The sequence below is a fragment of the Chiloscyllium plagiosum genome, unplaced genomic scaffold (assembly GCF_037043375.1).
Source record: "Chiloscyllium plagiosum isolate Xiang-an unplaced genomic scaffold, Cpla_swu_hap1 HiC_scaffold_20, whole genome shotgun sequence".
Lineage (NCBI taxonomy): Eukaryota > Metazoa > Chordata > Chondrichthyes > Orectolobiformes > Hemiscylliidae > Chiloscyllium > Chiloscyllium plagiosum.
In genome coordinates this window covers 28,771,875-28,795,013 of record NW_028270158.1, presented here as the reverse complement: position 1 = coordinate 28,795,013, position 23,139 = coordinate 28,771,875, and the positions used below count along the sequence as shown (strand labels likewise).

General features: G+C 39.6%; 1 protein-coding gene across 4 annotated transcripts in view; it reads right to left on the bottom strand.

The window, feature by feature from the left end:
• grid2ipb (glutamate receptor, ionotropic, delta 2 (Grid2) interacting protein, b) overlaps positions 1–23,139 on the bottom strand; it is a 103,588-nt gene that overhangs the window by 77,909 nt on the left and 2,540 nt on the right. For 2 of the 4 annotated variants that reach the window (XR_006314797.2, XM_043711733.2), the window contains exons 2-3: positions 20,994–21,580; positions 16,294–16,448 (exon numbers count right to left, since the gene is read on the bottom strand). Coding sequence is in view for 3 of the 4 variants with exons in the window: in XM_043711733.2 (XP_043567668.2) it covers positions 16,294–16,448; positions 20,994–21,580 (742 nt within the window). In the remaining variant the exon portion in view is untranslated. Of the gene's footprint in view, positions 1–13,916; positions 14,170–16,293; positions 16,449–20,993; positions 21,581–23,139 lie in introns of those variants that run through there. The other 2 variants (XM_043711734.2, XM_087997755.1) reach the window with 2 other exon arrangements.

Here is a 23,139-nt window from a genome sequence, read left to right as displayed (position 1 = left end):
GTAGCTGAATTATGGTCACTCTCTCCAATGTACTCGCCTATCACTAAATCAAACACCAGGCCTGGTTCATTACCAAGTACCAGATCCAGTGTGGCCTCCCCTCTTGTTGGCCCCTGGACATACTGTGTCAGGAAACCCTCCTGCACACATTGGACAAAAACTGATCCATCCAACATACTCGAGTTATAGCATTTCCAGTCAATGTTGGGAAAGTTAAAGTCCCCCATTTTGACCACCCTGTTTCTTTTACTCCTGCCCAGAATCAATTTGCCAATCCTCTCCTCCACATCCCTGAAACATTGTGGAGGCCTATAAACAACTCCCAGCAGTGTGACCTCTCCTCTCCTGTTTCTAACCTCAGCCCATACCACCTCAGTAGATGAGTCCTCGTCAAACGTTCTTTCAGCAAAGAAATTGCACATAAGTTTTTCTAACAAGTATAGCAGAAGCTGAAAACACCTTTCAGAGTTACGGATGGGCTTGCGGTACATGTACAGTCATGGACATACCTTGTGTCCCATCTGCCAGAAATATCACCAGCTGCACCAGTTTGAGATCTGAGTTTAGGAACTTGAACTGTGGCTAGAATCGCTATCATCTATCCATGAGGCAGAGGACTATGTGGATAATACATACAGGCAGGTGGTTAGAAGTGCAGGTTAAAAGTGTAGAGACAGAAAGGGAATGGATAATCACCAACCAGTCTAAAAAAGACAAGGCAGATAAGTGCAGGACCCCTGAGTCTTTCATGCTTGTCAATTTTAGAGACTATTGAAGGTGATGGTTTCTCAGCTAAATGCAGCCACAGACAGGTCCATGTGCAAAGGATGTCTCAGTGATGGGAAAGAGAAGAATGCAAGGTCACTAGTAATCAGAGATTCCATAGTTAGGGGGTAAGACAGGAATTTCCACAGGTTGGTGTGCTGCCTCCTTGTACCAGGGTGAAGGATATCATGGAAGGGAGCTAAGCTGGTAACTGAAAGTAGAAAAACTAAGAGAGAGACTAGAAGAGAAATAAAGCCAAGCAGAGTATACCTCACATGCAGAATAATATCAACAAGATAAAGTTAAGACCACGCTACACAAGTACCCGCAGCATTCCTAACAAGACAGGTGATGTAAAAGCATAAATAGAGGTAAATGGTTATGATTGAACTGACGTTACAGAAACATGGCTGCATGGTGACCAGGACTGGGAACTGAATATTCACCAATTAGGAAGGACAGACAAGAAGATAAAGGATGTGGAGTTGCACTACTAAAACAAGATGGGATCAGTTTATTAGTAAAGACGGAACCTCAATTTAGAAGAACAATGTGTGGAATTTATTTGAATGGAACTAAGAAACAGCAAGAGGCAGCAAACATTGGGAGAAGTTATTTATGGGTCACCAAATAGCAATGGTGGTCCAGTCGTGTATACATCAGGAGATGAGAAAAGCTTGAAGCATGTGCAACGCAGTGATCATGAGCGGCTTCAATCTGGGTAAACAAATTGAGCACTATAGCTGGGGAAGCCAATGGCCTTAGTGAGACCACACCAGTGTGCAGTTTTGGTCTCTTTACATGAAGAAGGATATTCTGTTTATGGAGAGAGTGCAACAAAGGTTTACCAGACTGATTCCAGAGATTGACATACAAATAGAGACTGGATTAGTTAGAACTATATTCACTGGAGTTTAGAAGAATGTGAGGTATCTCAGCAATAGCTACAAAATTCTAACACTGCTATACAGGGATAATGCAGGAGGGCATTCCTGATGATTGGAGAGTGCAGACCCAGGGTTACAGTCTAAGGATACAGTGTGGCACTTTTAGGATTGAGGTAAAGAGAAATGTCTTCACCTGGAGAATGGTGAACCCATGGAATTCTCAGCCACAGAAAGTGCTTGAGGCCAAAACATTGAATATTTTCGCAAAAGTAATGGATACATGGTGGCACAGTGGCTCAGTGGTTAGCACTGCTGCCTCACAGCACCAGAGACCTGGCTTCGATTCCAGCCTCAGGTGACTGTCTGTGTGGAGTTTGCACATTCTCCACATTTCCACATGGGTTTGCTCCAAGTGTTTTGGTTTCCTCCCATAATCCAAAAATGAACAGGTTAGGTGGATTAGTCATGAGGAAAGCAGGATATTAGTGCGGGGGGGGGGGGGGCCTGGTTGGGGTACTCTTTGGAGGGTTGGTGTGGGCTCAAGGGACCAAATGGCCTGCTCCCACACTGTACGGATTCTATGATATACCCCTTAGGACGAAAGGGGTCAAAGGGTATGAGGAGAAAGTGGGAACAGGTTACCGAGGTGTATGATTAGCCATGATCATACTGAATGGCAGAGAAGGCTCAATGAGCCAAATTGCCGACTCCAAACCTATTGACGATATGTTTCTGAGTGTCTCAGGAATGGTTTACTAAAGTGGCACATTGAGGCGCCAACTAACGATTCAATTTTATGTAATGAAAAAGGGCTTTTTTAATCATTTGTTGTCAAAGACCCTTTAAGGATGAATGACCACAACATAATCGAATGCCACATTATGTCTGCAAGTAAAGTCGTTCAATCTGAAGCAATGGCATTAAATCTGAATAAGCAAAATTATGAAAGCCTAACACACAGATTGGCTGAGTTGGATTGGGAACAGATATGAAACAACAAAAATGCACATAGGCAATGTACAGCCTTTAAAAGAACTATTACTTAGTTTACAGTAAATAGGTTCCTTCAAGCTGCAATAACTCAAAAAGAACCAGTCAACAATGGATGACAAAGTAAGTTGAGGATTGTATAAGATTAAAAGGAAGGCTTTTAAAGTGGTCAGAAATAGTAACAAATCTCAGGATTGGGAGTATTTGAGAATGTAGCAAAGGAGGACCAAGAAACTGATGATGAAAAAATTGAATACAAATACAACCCATAAAATTACATAAAAATGGGCAGTAAAAGTTTCTACAGCTGCATAAAAAGGAAATATATAGAAAAGATAAATGTTGGCACATTAAAATTAGAGTCAGAAGAATTTGTGATGATGAATGGAGAAATGACAAAGAAGCTCAATTATTACTTTGCGTCAGTTTTCACCGAAGGAAATACAAAAAATTCCCAGAACTAGCGATCTAAATAACTAGGGAGAATAGGGAGTTGAACGATTTGAGTAATGATAAGAAGCTTTGTTTGGATAAAGTTATGGAGTTGAAAGTTGTTTAGTCCCTGGGGCATGATATTCTACATCCTAGAATATTGAAGGAAATGGCTATACTCAATCATTGGTAGTCATCTTCCAAACTTCCACAGAATCTGGAATGATTTCTGCAGATTGGAATTTCTCCCATGATTTAAGAAAAGAGCAAGAGAGAAAAAAAAACAAGGAACTACAGACACAATCAGCCTTACATCAGAAGTAAGGAAAACACTAGAATTTAACATCAAGGATCTGATAAAAGGACACTTGGACGAAAACAAACTGATTAGGCATAATCAGAATAGATTTGGAGATGGAAAATTATGTTTCACAAACATGGAGTTTTTTGAGGATGTTACTAATAAAATTGATATGGAATATATGTAGCATATTTAGATTTTTAGAAGGCTTTTGATAAACTTTGGCACAAGAGGTTGACTAACAAAATTAAAGAATAGAGATAATATACTGGCATGATTAACGATTGAGTAACTGACAGAAAACAAAGTGTGAATAAATAGATCATTCTCACATTGGCAGACATGACTAGTGGGGTTCCACAAGGATCAGTACTTGGGCCCAAGCTATTCACAATATTAATCAGTGGGCCCGAATGTAATTCTTCCAATTTAGAGAAGATACAGAGCTAAGTAGGACTATGTATTGTGAAGAAGATATGAAAGTTTTTCACGAGGATTTGGACACATTTGATGAGGGGGCAAGAACATGGTAACTGGAATATAATGTAGAAAGATATGAAGTTATCCACTTTGGAAGGAGAAATGGTTGTGCATAATATTTCTTAAATGGAGAGAGGAAAGTGTAGAAATGCAAATGGTATTGGGAGTCCTTGTCAATAGGTCAATTAAACTAAAATGCAGGTGTAAGTGCAATTAGGAAGGTTAATGGACTGTTAGCCTTTGTTGCAAGAGAATTTAAGGACATGAGTAGTGAAATCTTGCTTCAATTACATAGGAGTTTGGTTAGACTACACCTAGAGCACTAGAGTACTGGTTTCCTTATATCAGGAAAGCTATTATTGCTGTAGACAATGAGCAATGGAGGTTTACCAGATGTGATCCCAGGATTGTGGTACCTTTCGAAGAAGCAAGACTGAGCAAACAAATTTGAAGAAAAAGAGGTGATCACAATGAAACCAATAATATACTCAAATGGATAGCCATAGTGGATGCAGGTAAAATGTCTCCCTGGTTGCTGAATCTAGAACCAGAAGGCACAATATAAAAATAATGTGATGTCATTCAGGACCAAGATGAGGAATGCTTTTACTCAGAGGATGGTGAATCTTTGGAATTCTCTAGCCCAGAGGCTGTAGAAGTATTTGAGTAACATTAAAGGAGAGATTGACAATTTTTTGTTTATTGGTGGCCTAAAGGGTTATACATATAGTGTGGGTAAAAGGCATTAAAGTGATTGATCACTATGAATAGATTAAATGGCAGAGCAGGCTTGATGGGCCAAATAGCTCACTCTTGTTCCAAGTTCTTAAATAGGGAAGTAGCAAAGACCTTAAACTGGTAACACAGATGCAAGAGCTGAAATAAGCCAAAATGTAAATAAAAATGGAAAGAAAGACATAGGATAGATTAAACTGGGGGAGGAATAAATGGTCAAGGAATATATAAGGTTATCAAACAGGCTAGTATGTCAATAGTTAAAAATAAAGTGATTATTAAAAGCTATTAAAATAAATTAAACTGCCTATACAGCAACGTACAGTGTCCAGAATGAAACAGATACATAAGGGTTGAATAAGTACATTGCAAGGAACCAAATACCATAGGGACACCTGAGCTCTGGCTGAAGAGATGTCCATCTACAAATTAAACATCATAGGGTATAACAATTAGAAAAGTAAAAAAAAAGTTAAAAATGGGAAAGTGAACAAACTATATTTATTGAAGATAAAAGTGACACACCCATCAGAAAGACAGAAAAAGAATCTATGCGTATAGTTACAAAAGATAATGAAGGGATATTCTAAAGATACCTCATGACAAAAGGAAGGTGAAGAAAGAACCAGGAAAACTAATTAGAAAAATGAGTTTAAAAAATCATGGAGGATTTCAATTACCCCAAAATTAATTGGCCAGAAGAACTATGTATAGGTATTAAGGGAATGGAGCTTTTGCCATGTGTGTAGAATTAATTTCTAACTCAAAATGTGAAAAGCTCAACAAGAGGGGATTTACTACTCACTCAATCTACTAAGAGGAATAAACCAGAGCAGGTAAAAGAAGTAAAAGCAGCAGAGCATCTAGGCGACAGTAACCCAAGCGTAGACTAAATATATGGACCGCTGAAGTGAGCATGACCAGGGAGAATGCAGAAAGAGTAGAAATCAAAACAAATTAGAATGACAGAAGAATGATGAAATTAATATTAAGAAGGAATATAAAACAGGAAAAAATTCTATATGTGCATAAATTTAAAAAGGGCACTAGGATAAAATCACAGGCAGCAGTAGTGAAATGGTAGAAATTTTAGACACAGTAATTACTTTGCTTTACTGTTTTGCCAGAAAGACAGTTCAGGTGGATATGCCATCCTAAATATAACTTTAAATGCAGTTATATTATGTTTAATCAGAAGAGGATACATTTTAAATAATCAATCTCAAGAGATGATAAAACTCTTGGCTCAGATAATGGTGCATCTTAGAAATCTAAAGGAGAGATTGCTGAGATATTATTACACAGATTTACGAGTTTGTCAGAAAAGGGCATCGTTCCTGAGTACGAGAGGGTAGTTTATCATTATATAAGTACAATATAAAGCTAATTGGTTGATAACTCCCTAGACATCAGAGATTGAAAAAATAATGGAATACCCAATAAATGAGAAAATAATAGAGCAACTTTAGAAACCGCAAAGATACTAATCAATAGTCAGGATGGATTTCAAATTGATAAGTCTTGTTTGACCAACCTCACTGAATTCATTGAAAAGCTAACAGAAAAATGTAGGCAAATGAAGGCACAAGATACAATTAATCCAGTTTTCAAAAGACTTTCTTTAAAGGTACTACACAATGTACTAAAGAATCATGTCAGAACATATGGAGTCAAGAGGGAAGCAGCAGAATGAATAGTTGGTTGGCTATAAGATTAAGCAAGAATAAAGATAGCTATTCAGAGTCTTAAAAGGGTGAAAGGTGGGGACACACAAGGATCAGTACCAGTATCATTGTGTTCTGAATTTTTATTAATAATGTAGTCTTTGGGATTAGGACTGAAGTATATATTGGGGTCGGCTGACCAAACCTCAGTAAATGTCAGGGTGAACACCCACTCTATGTTTGGCCAATTCATCCTGAATTAATCTTATGGGCAATGGGTTTTTTTTATTAGAATGAAGTGGGACTTCCATCCATTTCCAGAAGAAAAAGTGCCTCAAAACTGCTGGCCAGTCAGAGGCTCGTAGCTCCATGCTACTCCAGAATTGGTGGCCAGTAATACAGGATTTCAGGAAACCCAGGAAAAAGGGGAACTACAAGTTCCCCAAATCCAGGTAAGTTCAAGATCTTGCGAAGGTCAAGCTGGTAGGCACTGGCAAGAATTGTAGAGAATATGCTGGTTAGGGAAAGCGGTGAAAGGACAGAGAGAAAAACTGAGGAATAGAAATTAATTTCCTAATTAAGGTCTTCAGTGAGTGGATACCTATTAGAATTGTGGCACGGACAGGTGAGTGGGCAGCACACACATTGTCAATAGCAGTGTGTCTTGATTTACAGGCCCACTTACCTTTCACAAACCCATGGGTAGCTGATTAAATGCAACTCACTTTTATCTAGGTTTGTGAATATTGTTGAATAATCAACATTGACGGAGCTGCAATTAATTAGAAGACATTAATAAACTGGCTGAATTGGCAGATAATTAGCAAACATATTTCAGTAGGTAAATTTTTGATAAACATAGAGGTCACATATCAAGGAAAATAAGAATCTTCAAAGTTTGTGAGAAGATTTGTAGCTCGGATGCTCGTTGTAGTTCTGTTCGCCGAGCTGGGAATTTGTGTTGCAGACGTTTCATCCCCTGTCTAGGTGACATCCTCAGTACTTGGGATCCTCCTGTGAAGCGCTTCTGTGATCTTTTCTCCGGCATTTATAGTGGTTTGAATCTGCCGCTTCCGGTTGTCAGTTCCAGCTGTCCGTTGCAATGGCCGGTATATTGGGTCCAGGTCGATGTGCTTATTGATTGGATGAGTGCCACGCCTCTAGGAATTCCCTGGCTGTCCTCTGTTTGGCTTGTCCTATAATAGTAGTGTTGTTCCAGTCAAACTCATGTTGCTTGTCATCTGCATGTGTGGCTGCTAAGGATAGCTGGTCATGTCGTTTCGTGGCTAGTTGGTGTTCATGGATGCAGATCGTTAGCTGTCTTCCTGTTTGTCCTATGTAGTGTTTTGTGCAGTCCTTGCATGGGATTTTGTATACTATGTTGGTTTTGCTCATGCTGGGTATCGGGTCCTTTGTCCTGGTGAGTTGTTGTCTGAGCGTGGCTGTTGGTTTGTGTGCTGTTATGAGTCCTAGTGGTCGCAGTAGTCTGGCTGTCAGTTCAGAAATGTTCTTGATGTATGGTAAAGTGGCTAGTCCTTTGGGTTGTGGCATGTCCTCATTCCGTTGTCTTTCCCAAGAACATTTCTGAACTGACAGCCAGACTACTACGACCACTAGGACTCATAACAGCACACAAACCAACAGCCACGCTCAGACAACAACTCACCAGGACCAAGGACCCGATACCCAGCATGAGCAAAACCAACATAGTATACAAAATCCCATGCAAGGACTGCACAAAACACTACATAGGACAAACAGGAAGACAGCTAACGATCTGCATCCATGAACACCAACTAGCCACGAAACGACATGACCAGCTATCCTTAGCAGCCACACATGCAGATGACAAGCAACATGAGTTTGACTGGAACAACACTACTATTATAGGACAAGCCAAACAGAGGACAGCCAGGGAATTCCTAGAGGCGTGGCACTCATCCAATCAATAAGCACATCGACCTGGACCTAATATACCGGCCATTGCAACGGACAGCTGGAACTGACAACCGGAAGCGGCAGATTCAAACCACTATAAATGCCGGAGAAAAGATCACAGAAGCGCTTCACAGGAGGCTCCCAAGCACTGAGGATGTTACCTAGACAGGGGACGAAACGACTGCAATACAAATTCCCAGCTTGGCGAACAGAACCACAACAAAATAAAAATCTAAATGGAACAAAGGGATATAAAAATACTAACATACAAATCACTAAGTTGCAATGCAGATTAATAAAATCATCAATAAAAGAAAAAATGGACTGGTATTTATTTCTCAAGGGATAGGACACAACAGCAGATGTTTTGCTGAAGTCAAAATCTTGATTTTCATCAAACTTGAAAACAGAGATGTATTGATTCTAGGAAAGGTGTAAAAACTAGACAGTATTTATATTAGATCAAATTTGGGAGAAACTTATTTAAGGAGTGCTGAGAAGATTTAACTCAGTGCCAAAGAAGTGTTAGATGTATTGTGATATTAAATATACACATGCAAATGTCACAAGCTATGCAATTTATTTACTAAAATTGGCTTTTGGCTTTTGCGTTAGTAGCATTTGTTTCTTTTTCTGTGTATCTAAAGTTAATAATTAACGTGTATTTCTGTAGTTATGGTGATTTTTTTAAAAAATGGTTTAAGAGAGCTACTTTATCAGCCCAATTGGTTCATGTTTACTTTAGGATTTTTAACAACCTAGCAAGGTAGACTATTGTGCTCTAATTTCTATTAGAAATGTCTAAAGTGAGTTTTCTTTAAGCTTAGAGGAAAAAGTCCATATCTCAGAGGAAGAGGTTTCTATGTCAGTTTACCCGACACCCTTGGATGAAGATGGCTATATGGACCAGTGTTCTTGATAAGGGGCGAATATAAAGGGGGAAAGAGAGCAATGAGGTAGTGATAGTCCCAAACCAGAAATGTTGGGATAATAGACAATAGACAATAGGTGCAGGAGTAGGCCATTCTGCCCTTCGAGCCTGCACCACCATTCATTATGATCATGGCTGATTCATCCTCAATCGGTATCCTGTTCCTGCCTTATCTCCATAACCCTCAATTCCACTATCCTTGAGAGCTCTGAGATAAACCCCTGAAGGTGTTACTTGAAGCTGAGTAATTTAAACTTCGCTTCTTTCTGGAGTTTTCATAACCTAACAGCATTTCCACTCTAGGATTTAAAATCATTGCTTTCCGCAGCTTAAATCTTCTGATACAAGGAAAACATTTTCTACCTCCAGTAAGAGTTTTGTACAACAAACACTTTTGGATTCATACAAAGAAATGTTGGGGATTTTTTGGAACTTGTAAAGGAGCATTTTTGAATTAATGGAATTATACTTGCACTGTCTGTTAAAAAAAAACTTTGAACTTGTGTTATAAATAAATAGTTTGGTTTATTCTAGCTTATCTTAATTTACTTTGCTTAATAAACTTATTTTATTTTTAAAACAAAATCTGCAGCATTGCATGCTTATGTTTTAGTGAAAGACTACTTTGTTAAAACCAAAGCCTGACCAATCAAGTCAGGTTCAACTTGGTATCTGACTTACCCAGTAAGAACATCAGCTGGGATTGTGAAAGTATTTAACAGGAGAATAGGTAAGTATCTAAGGAAGATGATGATAAAGGGTCAGCGTCATAGAATCAGCTGAGGAAGGATGAGAGGACACCTGAATGGAGTACAAGCATTGAGAAGAAGGAATGATTTGGCTAAATAGCCTGTTTCTATGCTGTGTACTTTATTTAAATTCATATAATTCTGTGAAAAGCTCAGTAAAGCTTCCTCTACTCTTCCTATCAAATAAGGGCATGACAGGATGGCAAAGATTAGATGCACAGTAAGACTATTGCATTATAGTCACGAACCATTCCAGGCAAGTACAGCAGAGGTAAAGTAGATGCATTGCAACTTTGTGATTTGCACATTTGTATTTTCAGATCCTTTTGTTCCTTCAATTCATTTAGATTCTTATTTTCCTTGAAATGTGACCTTCTTTATGTTTTTCAAAAATCAACAGCATAGGTAAAGCATCCTCTTCCACTGCTAGGACACCAAACATGAATTTAAATCAAAAAACTCTTTAAGCTGGAAGGAAAAGTGGAGAATTGTGAGCATAACACACCAAGCTCCCAAATTTTTGCCCATTGTAATGGCATATCTTCTTAAATTCACAGAAACGAGCAATCTAATATTACTAAATTGGACACATTTCAACAAGCTTCTCTGTTAATTTCATTTAAATCCCCTGTTCATTAACATTATAACCTGCCCTTAATTAGCTGATCACTTCCAACATTTCAATCAACCAGAAGGATAAGAACTAAAGCTATAAATTACACCACTGGAACTAACCCAAATAAAGCCCCTCATTCCACACTTGATAATGATCCACATTGCTTGTGTCATTAACATGTTATGTGATTAACCCTTAAAGCACTAAAAGGTGAGAGGTAAATTTACTGAGATCATTACCATTGATTTCAGTGGGTAACTCTGTTCTCATGCATATAGAATTTTTACCAAAATTATATGGTAGAATAGGAAGTTTCCCCGGGACATTTGCCTATAATTTTATTATAATTATGACAAACTGTGTGCGCCTTGTAGGGCACAAATGATTGATTGACTGGCACAATCCATTGCCACATCAGAAGCAGAAAATCCAACAGAACAAGCAATCCTTAACATTAATGAAGCGAAGCTACATTTAAGGTATGTGGTAAATAAGGCCTCCATTGAAGGAACTGAAAAGGCAGTTGAAATAATTTAGTTGCTAGACTACAACTGAGTGCTATGTACTGCACCTAAAAATATTCCTAGGTGAAAGCTACTGTCACAGGGAAAACTACTGTCCCTCAATTTAGCAATTGGACATGCATGAGGCACTGTGGGCCATCAACAGCAGCAGAATAGTATATCAGCATAATCTGCAACCTCATGATCCCCCACTCAATCATTACCATCAAGCTAAGAGATCAACCTGGGTTCAATGAAGAGTGCAAGAGGGGAATGCCAGGAATAGTACCAGGCATATCTAAAAATGAGGTGTCAACCTAGTGAAGCTACCAAACAGGACTACTTGCATACCAAACAGCACAAGCAGCAAGTGATGGACTGAGTTAAGCAATCCCACAACCAATGGATCAGACCTAAGCTCTATAGTCCTGCCACATCCGATCTTGAATGGTGGTGGAAACAACTGACTGGAGGAACAGGCTCCACAAATATCTCCATCTTCAATGATGGAGGAGCCCAGCATATCATTGCAAAAGATAAAGCTGAAGCTTTCACAGCAATCTTCAGGCAGAAGTGCCAAGTGGATGATCCATCTCAGCCTCCTCCAGTGGTGCCCAGTATTACAGATACCAGTTTTCAGCCAGTTCAATTCACTCCATGTAACATCAAGAAACGATTGGAGGCACTGGAGAATACAAAGGCTACAGGCCCTGACAACATTCTGGCAATTGTACTAGAGACTTGTGCTCCAGAACATTCTGCTCCCCAAGCCAAGGTGTTCCAGTACAGTTACAACACTGGTATCTACCCGACAATGTGGTTAATTAACCAGGTATGTCCTGTAAATAAAAGACAGGACAAATTGTATCTGGCAAATTACTGCCCCATCAGTCTCCTCTCGATCATCAGTAAAGTGATGGAAGGTGTCATCAACAGTGCTGTCAAGCAGCACCTGCTCTGCTTTAATCTGCTCAGTGATGCCCATTTTTGGGTTCCGCCAGGGGAACTCAGCTCTGGACCTCATTACAGGCTTGGTCCAAACATGGACAAAAGAACTGAATTCCAGAGATGAAGTGAAAGTGACAGCCCTTGACATCAAGGCTGCATTTGACCAAGTGTGACATCATGGAGCCCTAGCAAAACTGGAATCAATGGGTATCAGGGGACAAACCCACTGCTGGTTAGAGTCTTACCTGGCACATAAGAAGACAGTCGTGGTTGTTGGAGGTCAGTCATCTCAGCTCCAGGAGTTCCTCAGGGTAGTATCCTAGGCCCAACCATCTTCAACTTGTTCCATTAATGACCTTCCCTCCATCATAAGGTCAAAAGTGGGGATATTTGCCAATGATTGCACAATGCTCAGCACCAGTCACAACATTTCAGATACTGAAGCAGTTCATGTTCAAGTTCAACAAGATCTGAACAATATTCAGGCTTAGACTGACAAGTGGCAAGTAACATTCATGTCACACAAATGCCAGGCAATGACCAAGAGATAATTTAACCACGGTCCATTGACATTCAATGGTGTTACCTTCACTGAATCCCCCACTACCAACATCTTGGGGTTACCATTGACCAGAAACTCAACTGGACTTGCCACATAAACATAGTGGCTACAAGAGCAGGTCAGAGGCTAGGATTACTGCAGCAATTAACTTACCTCCTGATCCCCCAAAGCCAGTCCATCATCTTCAAGGCACAAGTCAGGAGTGTGGTGGAATACTCCCCATTTGCCAATAACACTGGAACCTTGAAGCTATCCAGGATAAACCTGCTGCTTGATTGGCATTACATCCACAAGCATCCACTCCATCCACCACCAACATTCAGTAGCAGCAGTGTGTACTATCTACAAGATGCACTGCAGAAAATCACCAAAGATCCTCAGACAGTACTTTCCAAATGCGGCAAACATTTCCATCTCGAAGGACAAGGGCAGCAGATATTTGGGAATACCATCTGCAAGTACCCTTCCAAATCCTGACTTGGAAATATATCACCGTTCCTCACTGTCACTGGGTCAATACCCTGGAATTCCCTCCCTAATGGCGTTGTGGGTCAATCTACAGCAGGTGGATTGCAGTAGTTCAAGAAGGCAGCTCACCACCACCTTCTCAAGGGCAACTATGGATGAGCAATAAATGCTGGCCCAGCCAGCGATGCCCACATCAAACAAAATAATTTAAAATATCAGCAATTCTCCCTTGGAAGATTTGACTCAGGTTTCGTCCTATCCTTTGCTATATTTTGCAATGTGTGGCAAGAATAGTGACCTCATCTGTACTCGTCTGGCCAAATCCTATTGGACACTGGTTAGGCCAGGCAAAGCTTAATTGTGATATATTGGGCTCCTGTACAGCAGCCCAGTAAAATAAGGGTTAAAATACACACCAGATGATGAACAAGTCTCTCTTCCCATTTGTCTAACTGAATAAGAGGGGCTTGAATAACCAGTGACTAAATTAACAAACTAATATTTGCGATAAGTTTGTGGATTTCCAAGAAAGAGGCATCAGAAATAATATTCCAATGATGCATTCTTTAACATAAATCAATGCTCATAGGTCTTGCTGCTAATGTACAGCTCAAAACCACAGCCGCATGTTGAAAATCAACAAAAGCCTCCGAATTTAGAAAAGCAAAAATAGGGAGTTATTCAACCATAACTTTTCATCAGACTGCTCTGTTAATATAAATCTTTAAAATGAAGGAATACAGCCTCTCTAGGCCTTCCTATAAGCAGCGTCTAATATAATCTTTAAGCATTTATAAAATCTATTTTCACTGCACAAGAGACATTAAAATTAATTAAAATTAATCTATGCTTCATTATAATTTTTGACAATCTATTTCTACATCCATCCATATTTTAAAGGAGAACCCAGCTGAGGCTCTAATACTATAAGAACTTAAGATTCATACCGAAAGTGCCGTGACAAATTTCTGTCTTTCCCCATTTCTCAAAAGTCTTCAGTATGCAGCACACACCTTGCACAGCAGTCGGGCAAACATTTCATCCCAATGCACCACCACACGGCCAGAGGGGAGGAAGCTTCAAAGTACAGGTCAGTTGCGTCTCACCGGTCTGCTGGATAGAGTGCCCAGTTCCCTCTCACTGAGCATCAGAACACAAACTAGCTCTGCTGCCACACTTGGTGATTTTCTCTCTCTCTCTCTCTCTCTCGCAGACCCAGTTTTCACAGGAACAGTAAGTAGCACGTTGGCTCACAGAGTGCTGGTTAGAGAACGAGCTGTGTTGGAATGTGTCTAGCAGTTGAATTAGCTCGATCTTATAAGTACAGGCAGTATATCTGAGAGATCAAACTGAGAAAGCAGAAGGTCCCCGCTGAATATCATATTCCTCTATCAATTTGTCTGGCAAAGTGTACAGCTTTTGATAATTAGTTCAACTGAGAGACCGCTCAGATTAAATGGAATGGTTCAAGGGTTTCCTGTATTGAGGGAGAAAACTCCCAGGTGCATCCACCTCCAAGGTAGATAGCAATACTAATGTACTAATCAAACTCACTCTCTGAAAGGGTACTCCTTAACTGATTAACTTTTCCTTCCTTTCCAACCCAAACAGACCTCTCTAAAGGAAGCCATTGTGGAACTAATATCAACGGGACATTTGCTGAAGATGGTGGCTCTGCTCTCAGGATTAGGGCTGTATTAATTATAGTACAGGACTGGCCAGTAATGGCAGTGGAGTGATCAATTAACAGCCATTGGAAACTTGACCAAACGACAGAGCAAGTGTTTAATCAACCAATAGTGAATAGTCTGTGGAGCAGTATAAGAATATTACAGAGGATGTATTAAGCTCAACTGTTGTAAACATCAAGCTTCACTAAGAAGTATTGAATCAGTTGCAGCCTTGAGCTCACCAGAATGGAAATCAGCTGAGCAAAGCATTAACTTCAGTTGGTAGGGGACCGCAGATTGGCAACAAAAGCTAAAGGTTGCATATCGGCATCTGACGTGGGGAGAAGGAGGAAGGTTAGAACTCAATAATTTCACTTACCTGAGGAAGCACATCACACAAGATAACAGTGTTTCATGCTCTGCACACATCTGCAACCATTAGTAATATTCTAAATATGTAAGTAGCTCACTCTGTTCAGTATGACTGACTGACTAACACCCTTCTCTTCCTAATCTTCCAATGACCTATTTCTGCGTAAATTAGGTAAGGAAATGTTAGGAAATCCAAAAGAAATTAAATAAGATTCATAAAATAGAGAGATGAAGAAAGCTGAATATTGGCCAAGCAAGTGGGAGGAGCGGACACTGATCCACAGTATGAGCCTGAGGATTTTTTCCAAAGATAGCACAATGAAAAATAGAAAAGAAAATCTAGTTCACAAGTTGGATATAAATCTGCAGTGTCCCAGAAAATGAAGTTGGACAGTGTGGAGAAAGACAAATAGCCTGAGATCCAATGAGGTCAGAACTAAGATTTGTTTTTTGTCACTTACTGTAGAATAGAGAGAGAGAGAGAAACAAAGATAGACAGAAGGCAAGAAAATATGGAAAGACAAATTGACAACTGAGAACTAAAATAATCAGAGGAAAGAGAGGGACAGCAGAAGCAATGTAAAGAGACAGAACAGTCAGAAACAGTCTGAAAGAATAAATTCAGAAATGAATAAACATAATGAGAATATTGAGCTTCAGAAAAACAAACCAGACATACACAGAGATAGGAGAACAAAGAATGAAAAAAAATAGAGGAATAAAAAGGTAGAGGGAAGTGAAAGAAATGGAGGAGTACATGAATTCCAGAGGGCAATTGTGTTGCATTGATTGGAGTACAGGGGATGACAAAGTAATTATAAAGTGTGAGGGTTCACATGTTAATTTCAGTTTGAGGATGGTGGGTGGAGTGGGAGTTCACCAACCTAAGAAGTGACCAGCCTCCAATGGTTCTTAGCCAGAAACTTGTGCCTTTTTAAAATTCTTTGCAATTTTCTCCTCCTTTTCACTGATCTTTATTCTCCGCTCTGCTTGTCAGCCAGTGGGTTGATATGTGATAAGTGGGCCTGGTGGGGCAAGTTTAGTCCAGCGCAGAAGTATAGTGTAACCTTGGCTATGGGAATTGATCAATTTGGCTTTCCATCTCTCATTGTGAGATTCAGTGGAAACACCAATGGATGGGCAGGCACAGAGGATGCTTTTGTTTTGAGGTCTGAGTTAACTTTGAGTTTTGTGTACCTATGTTGCAGTATAATAATGTAGTAAGAAACGAGTTTGATTTGAGTAGACTTCTGTTTTGTGATGTTCCCTCTGTAGGTCCTACCTGATGTCATCAATGAGCTGCTGCTGCTCTTCGCTACACAATATCATAGGGAGTCCATAGGCCAAGTAATCAACCTTGCGTTCAGCTGCATACTGCTTTAGGAGGGTGTATAGCTTCTCTTTCACTTCAGGCTGCTCCCCAAGCATAGCTTCAATCTGCATTCAAAACAGAAATTTTAGTTAGCAAGCTGGCAGAGCTAAGAGCAACATAGGAGAGTGAGAAACATCTAGATGCAAGGAAGTGGCTTCAAAGATATCAGATTCTATCTTATTTCACATTCATCCTGTCACCAAACTGACACTCTCCTTCTTTGCCAGACGTGAAAAAGAAAGAGAAGTGTACCTTTTCCGAGCACTCCCAGGGCAAGTTGTGACAATAAGTGGGCAGGAAGACCCACTTCTGATTTTCAATTGCAACAAAGGAGTTTTTCTATGCCTACTTGAAAGGGAAGCTATTTGCTGTGGGTTTGATCTCAGGACCTTGATTTGAAACCTGGCACTGCCCAGTTAAGTGCTGATTGTTTCTTCAGCAGGTCTTCATGAAAGAAAGTAGGATTCTAGCTGACCTGCAGCAAGACCTGCACTATCTCTATTAAAAAACCACCCAAAACCATGCCTAACCAATCTTGTTTTTTAAAATTGATTAAGTACTTTGGGATATCTAGTCAGCATGGACGAGTTGGGCCGAAGGGTGTGTTTCCGTGCTGTACATCTCTATGACTCTATGACTCTAATGCAAAAATAAGTTATAAAAAGTAAAGGATATTAGAGTCTGAAGCAATTTGTTGGTGTGAGATACATCATAGTGTTGCAATATGGAATGGATCACAGAGCATTACAGTGGGGTTTATTATGGAATGTTCCAGTTAGACATAGAACATAACAGCGCAATACATTACAGCCCTTCGGCCCTCAATGTTGCATCGATCTATGAAACCAATCGGAAGCCAATCTATCCTACACTATTCCATTTTTATCCATATGTTTATCCAAAGACCATTTAAATACCCTTAAATTTGGCGAGTCTACTACTGTTGCAGGCAGGGCGTTCCATGCCCCTACTACTACTCAGAAATTACCTCTGACATCTGTCTTATATCTATCACTCCTCAATTTAAAGCTATGTCCCCTTGTGCTAGCCATCACCAGAGGAAAAAGGGTCTCACTGTCCACCCTATGTAACCCTCTAATTATCTATGACACATTAGTTTGTTACAGTGAAGAGTATGGGTCAGCAGTTTCCAATACGTGGGTTACAATTCTACAGCGAATGCTGATTTGATCAAGGTATCCATTAGCATGTGTGATGGGGTATATAAGACCTATCCCCCCCATCAAGCTTACATAGAAAATAGGTGGCTAGAATCCTATTCATTAGCTTTCAAATAAGATTGATCCTGTCCATGTGAGACCGTAGTAAGTATATTGACATGTAAACTGCCCAGTGATGTGTTTTACTGATATGACGCACCCATATTGCCCAGTGAACAGAGCCTTTCAATAGATAGTAGTTAAGAACTAATTGTTCTACTTATCAACTAATTCATCAAAGAAAGGGAGCTGGGAAGATTGCTTCATTTCAATGGTAAATTTTAGCATAAGATGGAGCAAGAAATGCACTGATGTGGCTCTTGATTCAAATATCACAAACATCTCATCTATATATCAGAAATGTGCAAAGAGTTGGAGGTTAGTGGTCACTCCATTGAACATGTGTACCTCATGGAAACCAAGATTGATGTTAGCCAGGGCTGGGCATTGAGGGGATCTCATGACAACACCATCTATTTGGATATATCGTCATCACTGAAACTGAATTCAACTGCACACGTTGTTAAGTTCAGAGTTGGATGAAAACAGATGTAGAAACAAATGGCACATTTAGATTCCTATGATATATTAACATAAGGCAGATATCAAGGGCTTCTTTGAGTGTATGCTGATTAATCTTCAAAATGAAATAATTAATTGCAAGGCAAAGTGCAAAACAGGATGACATTTTGCATTTAAAGTTGAAATCAAGCTCCAATCAGACTTCCATTTGATGTCTTTTACTGATATGACATACCCATCTGGTCAATTTACTGATTTCTGGAGAATGCAGATTTTTCCTGATTATGTCTGCAGTCAGATGAATGCCTTTCAAAAGCTACAGCGACATAACTGGTGTAAAAAAGACTTGCAGGTTGTGATTGTGTCTCATTAGACCTGGTAAGTACAATAGTTATTACAGAACACTTCAAATACACAGATTTGTGTATTTATATGATACATTATATATTCAAACTTTATATACAGAATGTTACTGTGATTTGTTGCTGTTTCCGAAGAATCATAGAGTCTCTACAGTGTGGAAACAGGACTTTCGGCCCAACAAGTCCACTGTCCCTCCAAAGAGTAACCCACCCCAGACCCATTCCCCTACCCTATTATCCTCTATATTTACGCCTGACTAATGCAACTAATCTACACATCCCTGAACATCCCTGGGCAATTTGGCATGGCCAGTTGGACTGTAGGAGGAAACTGAAGTACCCAGAGGAAACCCATGGAGTCAAGGGGAGAATATGCAAACTCCACACAGTCGCCCAAAGGCTGGAATCGAACCTCGGTCCCTGGCACTATGAGGCAGCAGTGCGAACCAATGAGCCACATTTTTGTTTCTTTAAGTCTGGGTGGAATTAATTTTCAAGTGTTAAAATGGGATTGAATTTGAAAATAGTTTGGGAGGTGATGGTACAGAGTATATCAGAGTTTGAAAGTGAGAGGTGTAGCAATATCAGAGAGTGCTACACTGGATGTAGAGATATAGAGTATACTGGATTATATCGGAATTGACCCCAGGCCCCAGCAAACTTTAGTCAGTTCCAAACATCTGACCTAGAATACAGAGGAAGTGGTCATTTCCCCAGTCCTGGTTAATGTCTGGTTATCATTTCTGAACAAGTCATATTGGCCAACAAACAAATGAGAGATTGCAGGGGATGCAGGAGTACAAATAAAAGTGGAAATAAAATACTGTTGGGAGCATATATTGTCAGGTTTGTGTGAACTGGTCTCTGGCGCTGTGACTAACAAATCTGCAACAAGTGATGCTCATTCCCCACAAATTCAACACAATAGCAACTCTGCTGCAGTTGTAACGCCCAGAATAATGAAACAAGTGTCTCCAGTGCTCAAACGTCTCCAAATTTAATCAAAGGGTTTCGATTTCAGTTTCCACTTTTGTTTTCAATCACCCAGGTGATTTGACCACATTGGAGCTGTGAGGAAGTGATTATCCTTGAATTTAACTTGTTCTATTGAGCGAGGAGCAATGTACTCATACAAAACCTACAAAAACCACCTTTATATGCTGTCATTGGGATTCAACTGCAATGTGTCATTGTGTGGGAAGACATTCAGGAAGAGGAACCAGTGCTGGAAAAAGTTCTTGTGGAGACAGGAGAAGCAAAAAGGGTCTGGGGACCAAATCTGTCACCTATCAGATTCAGCTTTTAGCCTCTGGAATACATAAGTTTTTGACCCAAAGTTGTACTTGGAATAACAGAGGATGTCAGACAAGCTCAGTAAGTCTGGCAGCATCAGTGGAGTGGGAAACAAAGTTAATGTTTTGAGGCTGGTATGACTACTTCAAAACAGTGCTTGGGAAGTAAGTTATGGAGGAGTTGGCAAGTCTCCATTTCACCTTTCTACCCACCTCCCAGCTTTAAAATCCAGTTTATTTCTGAATCTAACAGTATTGTTTTGTTTGAGTTTATGTCCCTCAAGAGTAAGTATCAGTCGAATAAAGTTAAGAAATCTGGTATTTATACAGTTAAAAATCACACAGCACCAGGTTATAGTCCAACAGGTTTAATTGGAAGCAATGGCTTTTGGAGCGCTGTTTCTTCATCAACCACCTGATGAAGGAGCAGCGTTCTGAAAGCTAATGCTTCCAATTAAACCTGTTGGACTATAACCTGGTGTTGTGTGATTTTTAACTTTGTACACCCCAGTCCAACACTGGCATCTCCAAATCATGGTATTTATATAGGTGACTTCAAGAATTTCTATAACATCACTTGCTGAAACTTTTTCTCACATTTTACCTTGTCAACGATATTTGAAAGGACTGTTTGAGGAAAAGTATTTATTTTAATTGGCCAATGAGACAGTAATAATGAGCCTGACAAGTTATTTCTTGGGAGGATGAACAACTCCAAATCCCATTAAACGTGTGGAGCTAGTTTCTGTTTTAAGGGCCAGACACAAAATCAATAAATCTCAATGACTCAAACTGACTTCAGATGACTCAGAGGTAGTTGATTCATTACAGTGCTGTCAATGAAAGGAACTGTTTTCTGTTAAATATCATATTGTAAATACCACACATTTAAGAGCCTACTCTCATGAACAGCTTTTGTACCCTTCCCCAGTGCTATTTTACACACATGGAAAACAGAACCCAGGGAAAACTGTTTGTTTCAAAGTTTGTAACTGCAGCAAAAAGCTTAAATGTAAGTCTACATAAGGTGTTTACAATTTAAACATGGACAAGCAGGAAAGGAAAGCCTCTTTGATGTTGTCAAGACTGAACTAAAGCATTTTATTTCACTGGGTAGGTGAGCCCTAATTATCCACAGATCCCAAAGCTCCAGAAACTTTGCAATCACCTGTTCCCACAAACATGTCTTTTCTGCTTGGCTGGTAGTCTCCTACCTTTTTATTAAATTCCAAAGCTTGAGACTTCCTCTCCTGATGTATCGCATCAGCATTTTGAACATATTCGCGGATACTGCTGCTGATCCGTTTTTGTCTCTTCCCCAAGCATAGGACTCCCAGTTTCAATGGTTTCCCATGATTGGCCTTTATCATTGCAGCTGCAACTTCATAGTTTTTTACTGGGATCCCGTTAACCTCCATAATATAGTCACCACTCTTGAGTCCAAGTTCGGCTGCAGGCGAATCTGGGAGACAATCCTCAATCTGCAGAGGACTGTCACCACTCAGGTTAAAACCAAATCTTCCATCTGCTGCAGGCAGGAGGTCTATCTGCTCAATACGAGACACCACACCAACACTCGGAGGAACAGTTTTACAATGTCTGGCTAAATTGATTATAGTGTCACTGCTCAGGGATGACACATCCTGTCCCTCAATTTCCAGAATCTGATCTCCTGGCTGCAGACCTGCAACATGGGCACTACTGCCCTCTTGCACAGAAAGGATGTAGCATGGACCATTCCCGCTGATATGAAATCCAAACTCTTCTGGCCATCCTTGATTGTTGCTTGCCATCGTAGGAACTAGAGTGAAACAAAAGGGGGCATTTTAGATTCCAAAAGAATTAAGCCTATTGCAAAAATTTTGGAATCCAGAATATAGAAAGCAATGTTATGAAAAACTGTTTAAGAAACAGGAAATAGAAAATGTCGTGAGAGGTATAATATCAAACTAGGAAGGTGTTTTTGGAACTCAAAGGATGCTAAGGCAATAAATACTTTCTTAGCCAACAACAGCCACATCTCATGAATAATAATAGTCTTTTTCTAAAAGAGGCACTTTTTCCCAAGGGGTGAGGTATCAGTAATTAGAAGACAAAGGTTTAAGGTGATTGGCAGAAGAACCAGAGGCAACATGTGGTGAGTTACAATAATCATAATTGCAATGTTTGAGAGGATAGTTGAAGCAAAGACAATAATAACTTTCAAAAAGGAACTGGAAAATACATTGCTGAATTAAAGAGAAAGAACAGGGGAGTGGAATAATTGGTTAGCTCTCTCAAAGACCTAACACAGACGCAATAAGCCAAATGGCCTCCATCTCTGCTGTATCGATCTACTGTTCCATAAATAATTGGATTTCAATGATAAAATATTCAATCCCACTTCAGATTAGTTTGTAGTCCAACAGCTTAATTCTAATCCAATATTAGGTGAACAATTCCATTTCAGGTTCTGAAGGTTTAATTCAACAATCCCATTACAAACAATCCAATCACACATTTCCTTATGCAACCTAAAACCTAACAACCCCACTTTAAACTTTTTTTACACTTCATTTCCAATTGGTTTATAATCAAATAATTATATTTCATTGAATTTATAGCTCAAGAGTCCCATATTTGATTTGCATATAGCACAAACCAGACCACAGCCCAACAACTTGGCATCTATGGACACAGAGTGGTTAAAGGAGATAGCATGACCACATTTAAGAGAAACCTTGATGCACATATGAGGTGGAAGAGAATAGTGGGATCAGTCATGCTGGGAAGAGGTAATACCTTCTGCTGATAAATGCAATATGCATGTTCACTTAATCAAGTAAGGGACTATTTTCCTTCTTCATCTTGAAAAGTAAAGGTAAATTTCATGGCACCTTTGGAACTTTGTTTTCAGGAGGTCAAAGTTGCAAGATTGAACTCTTGACTTCCTACACCAATTTTGCAGGATCAACAAAGTCAGGATGAGAAGAAATGAAAGAGGAAGGTTTACATGAATGGTGTCTGACCACAGAAATGCTGTTATGCAAATCAGAAGCAATTATCCAGGAAGCTGCCATGATAAATTAATTGCTCAGTAATCCATGGTGTCCAATTTACATAAGGAGAATAAACAAGACCAGAGCTATATTTTGTATCCACACCATTGACTGTATCGAATAGTAAAAGGACACCTTGTGTGGCTACATCAGCAGTTAATCATATGGTCCATCACTTTCTTTAACCTTCAACAAAAAAGATGTAATGCAACTTGGGTACATTGCAAGGGAATGTTCAAAAAGATGATGATTGTTCACAATACTGTACTTGAAATAGGCATTCTCAGTTGGAATCAATCTCCCCAAAGATGTCTTTCCATTC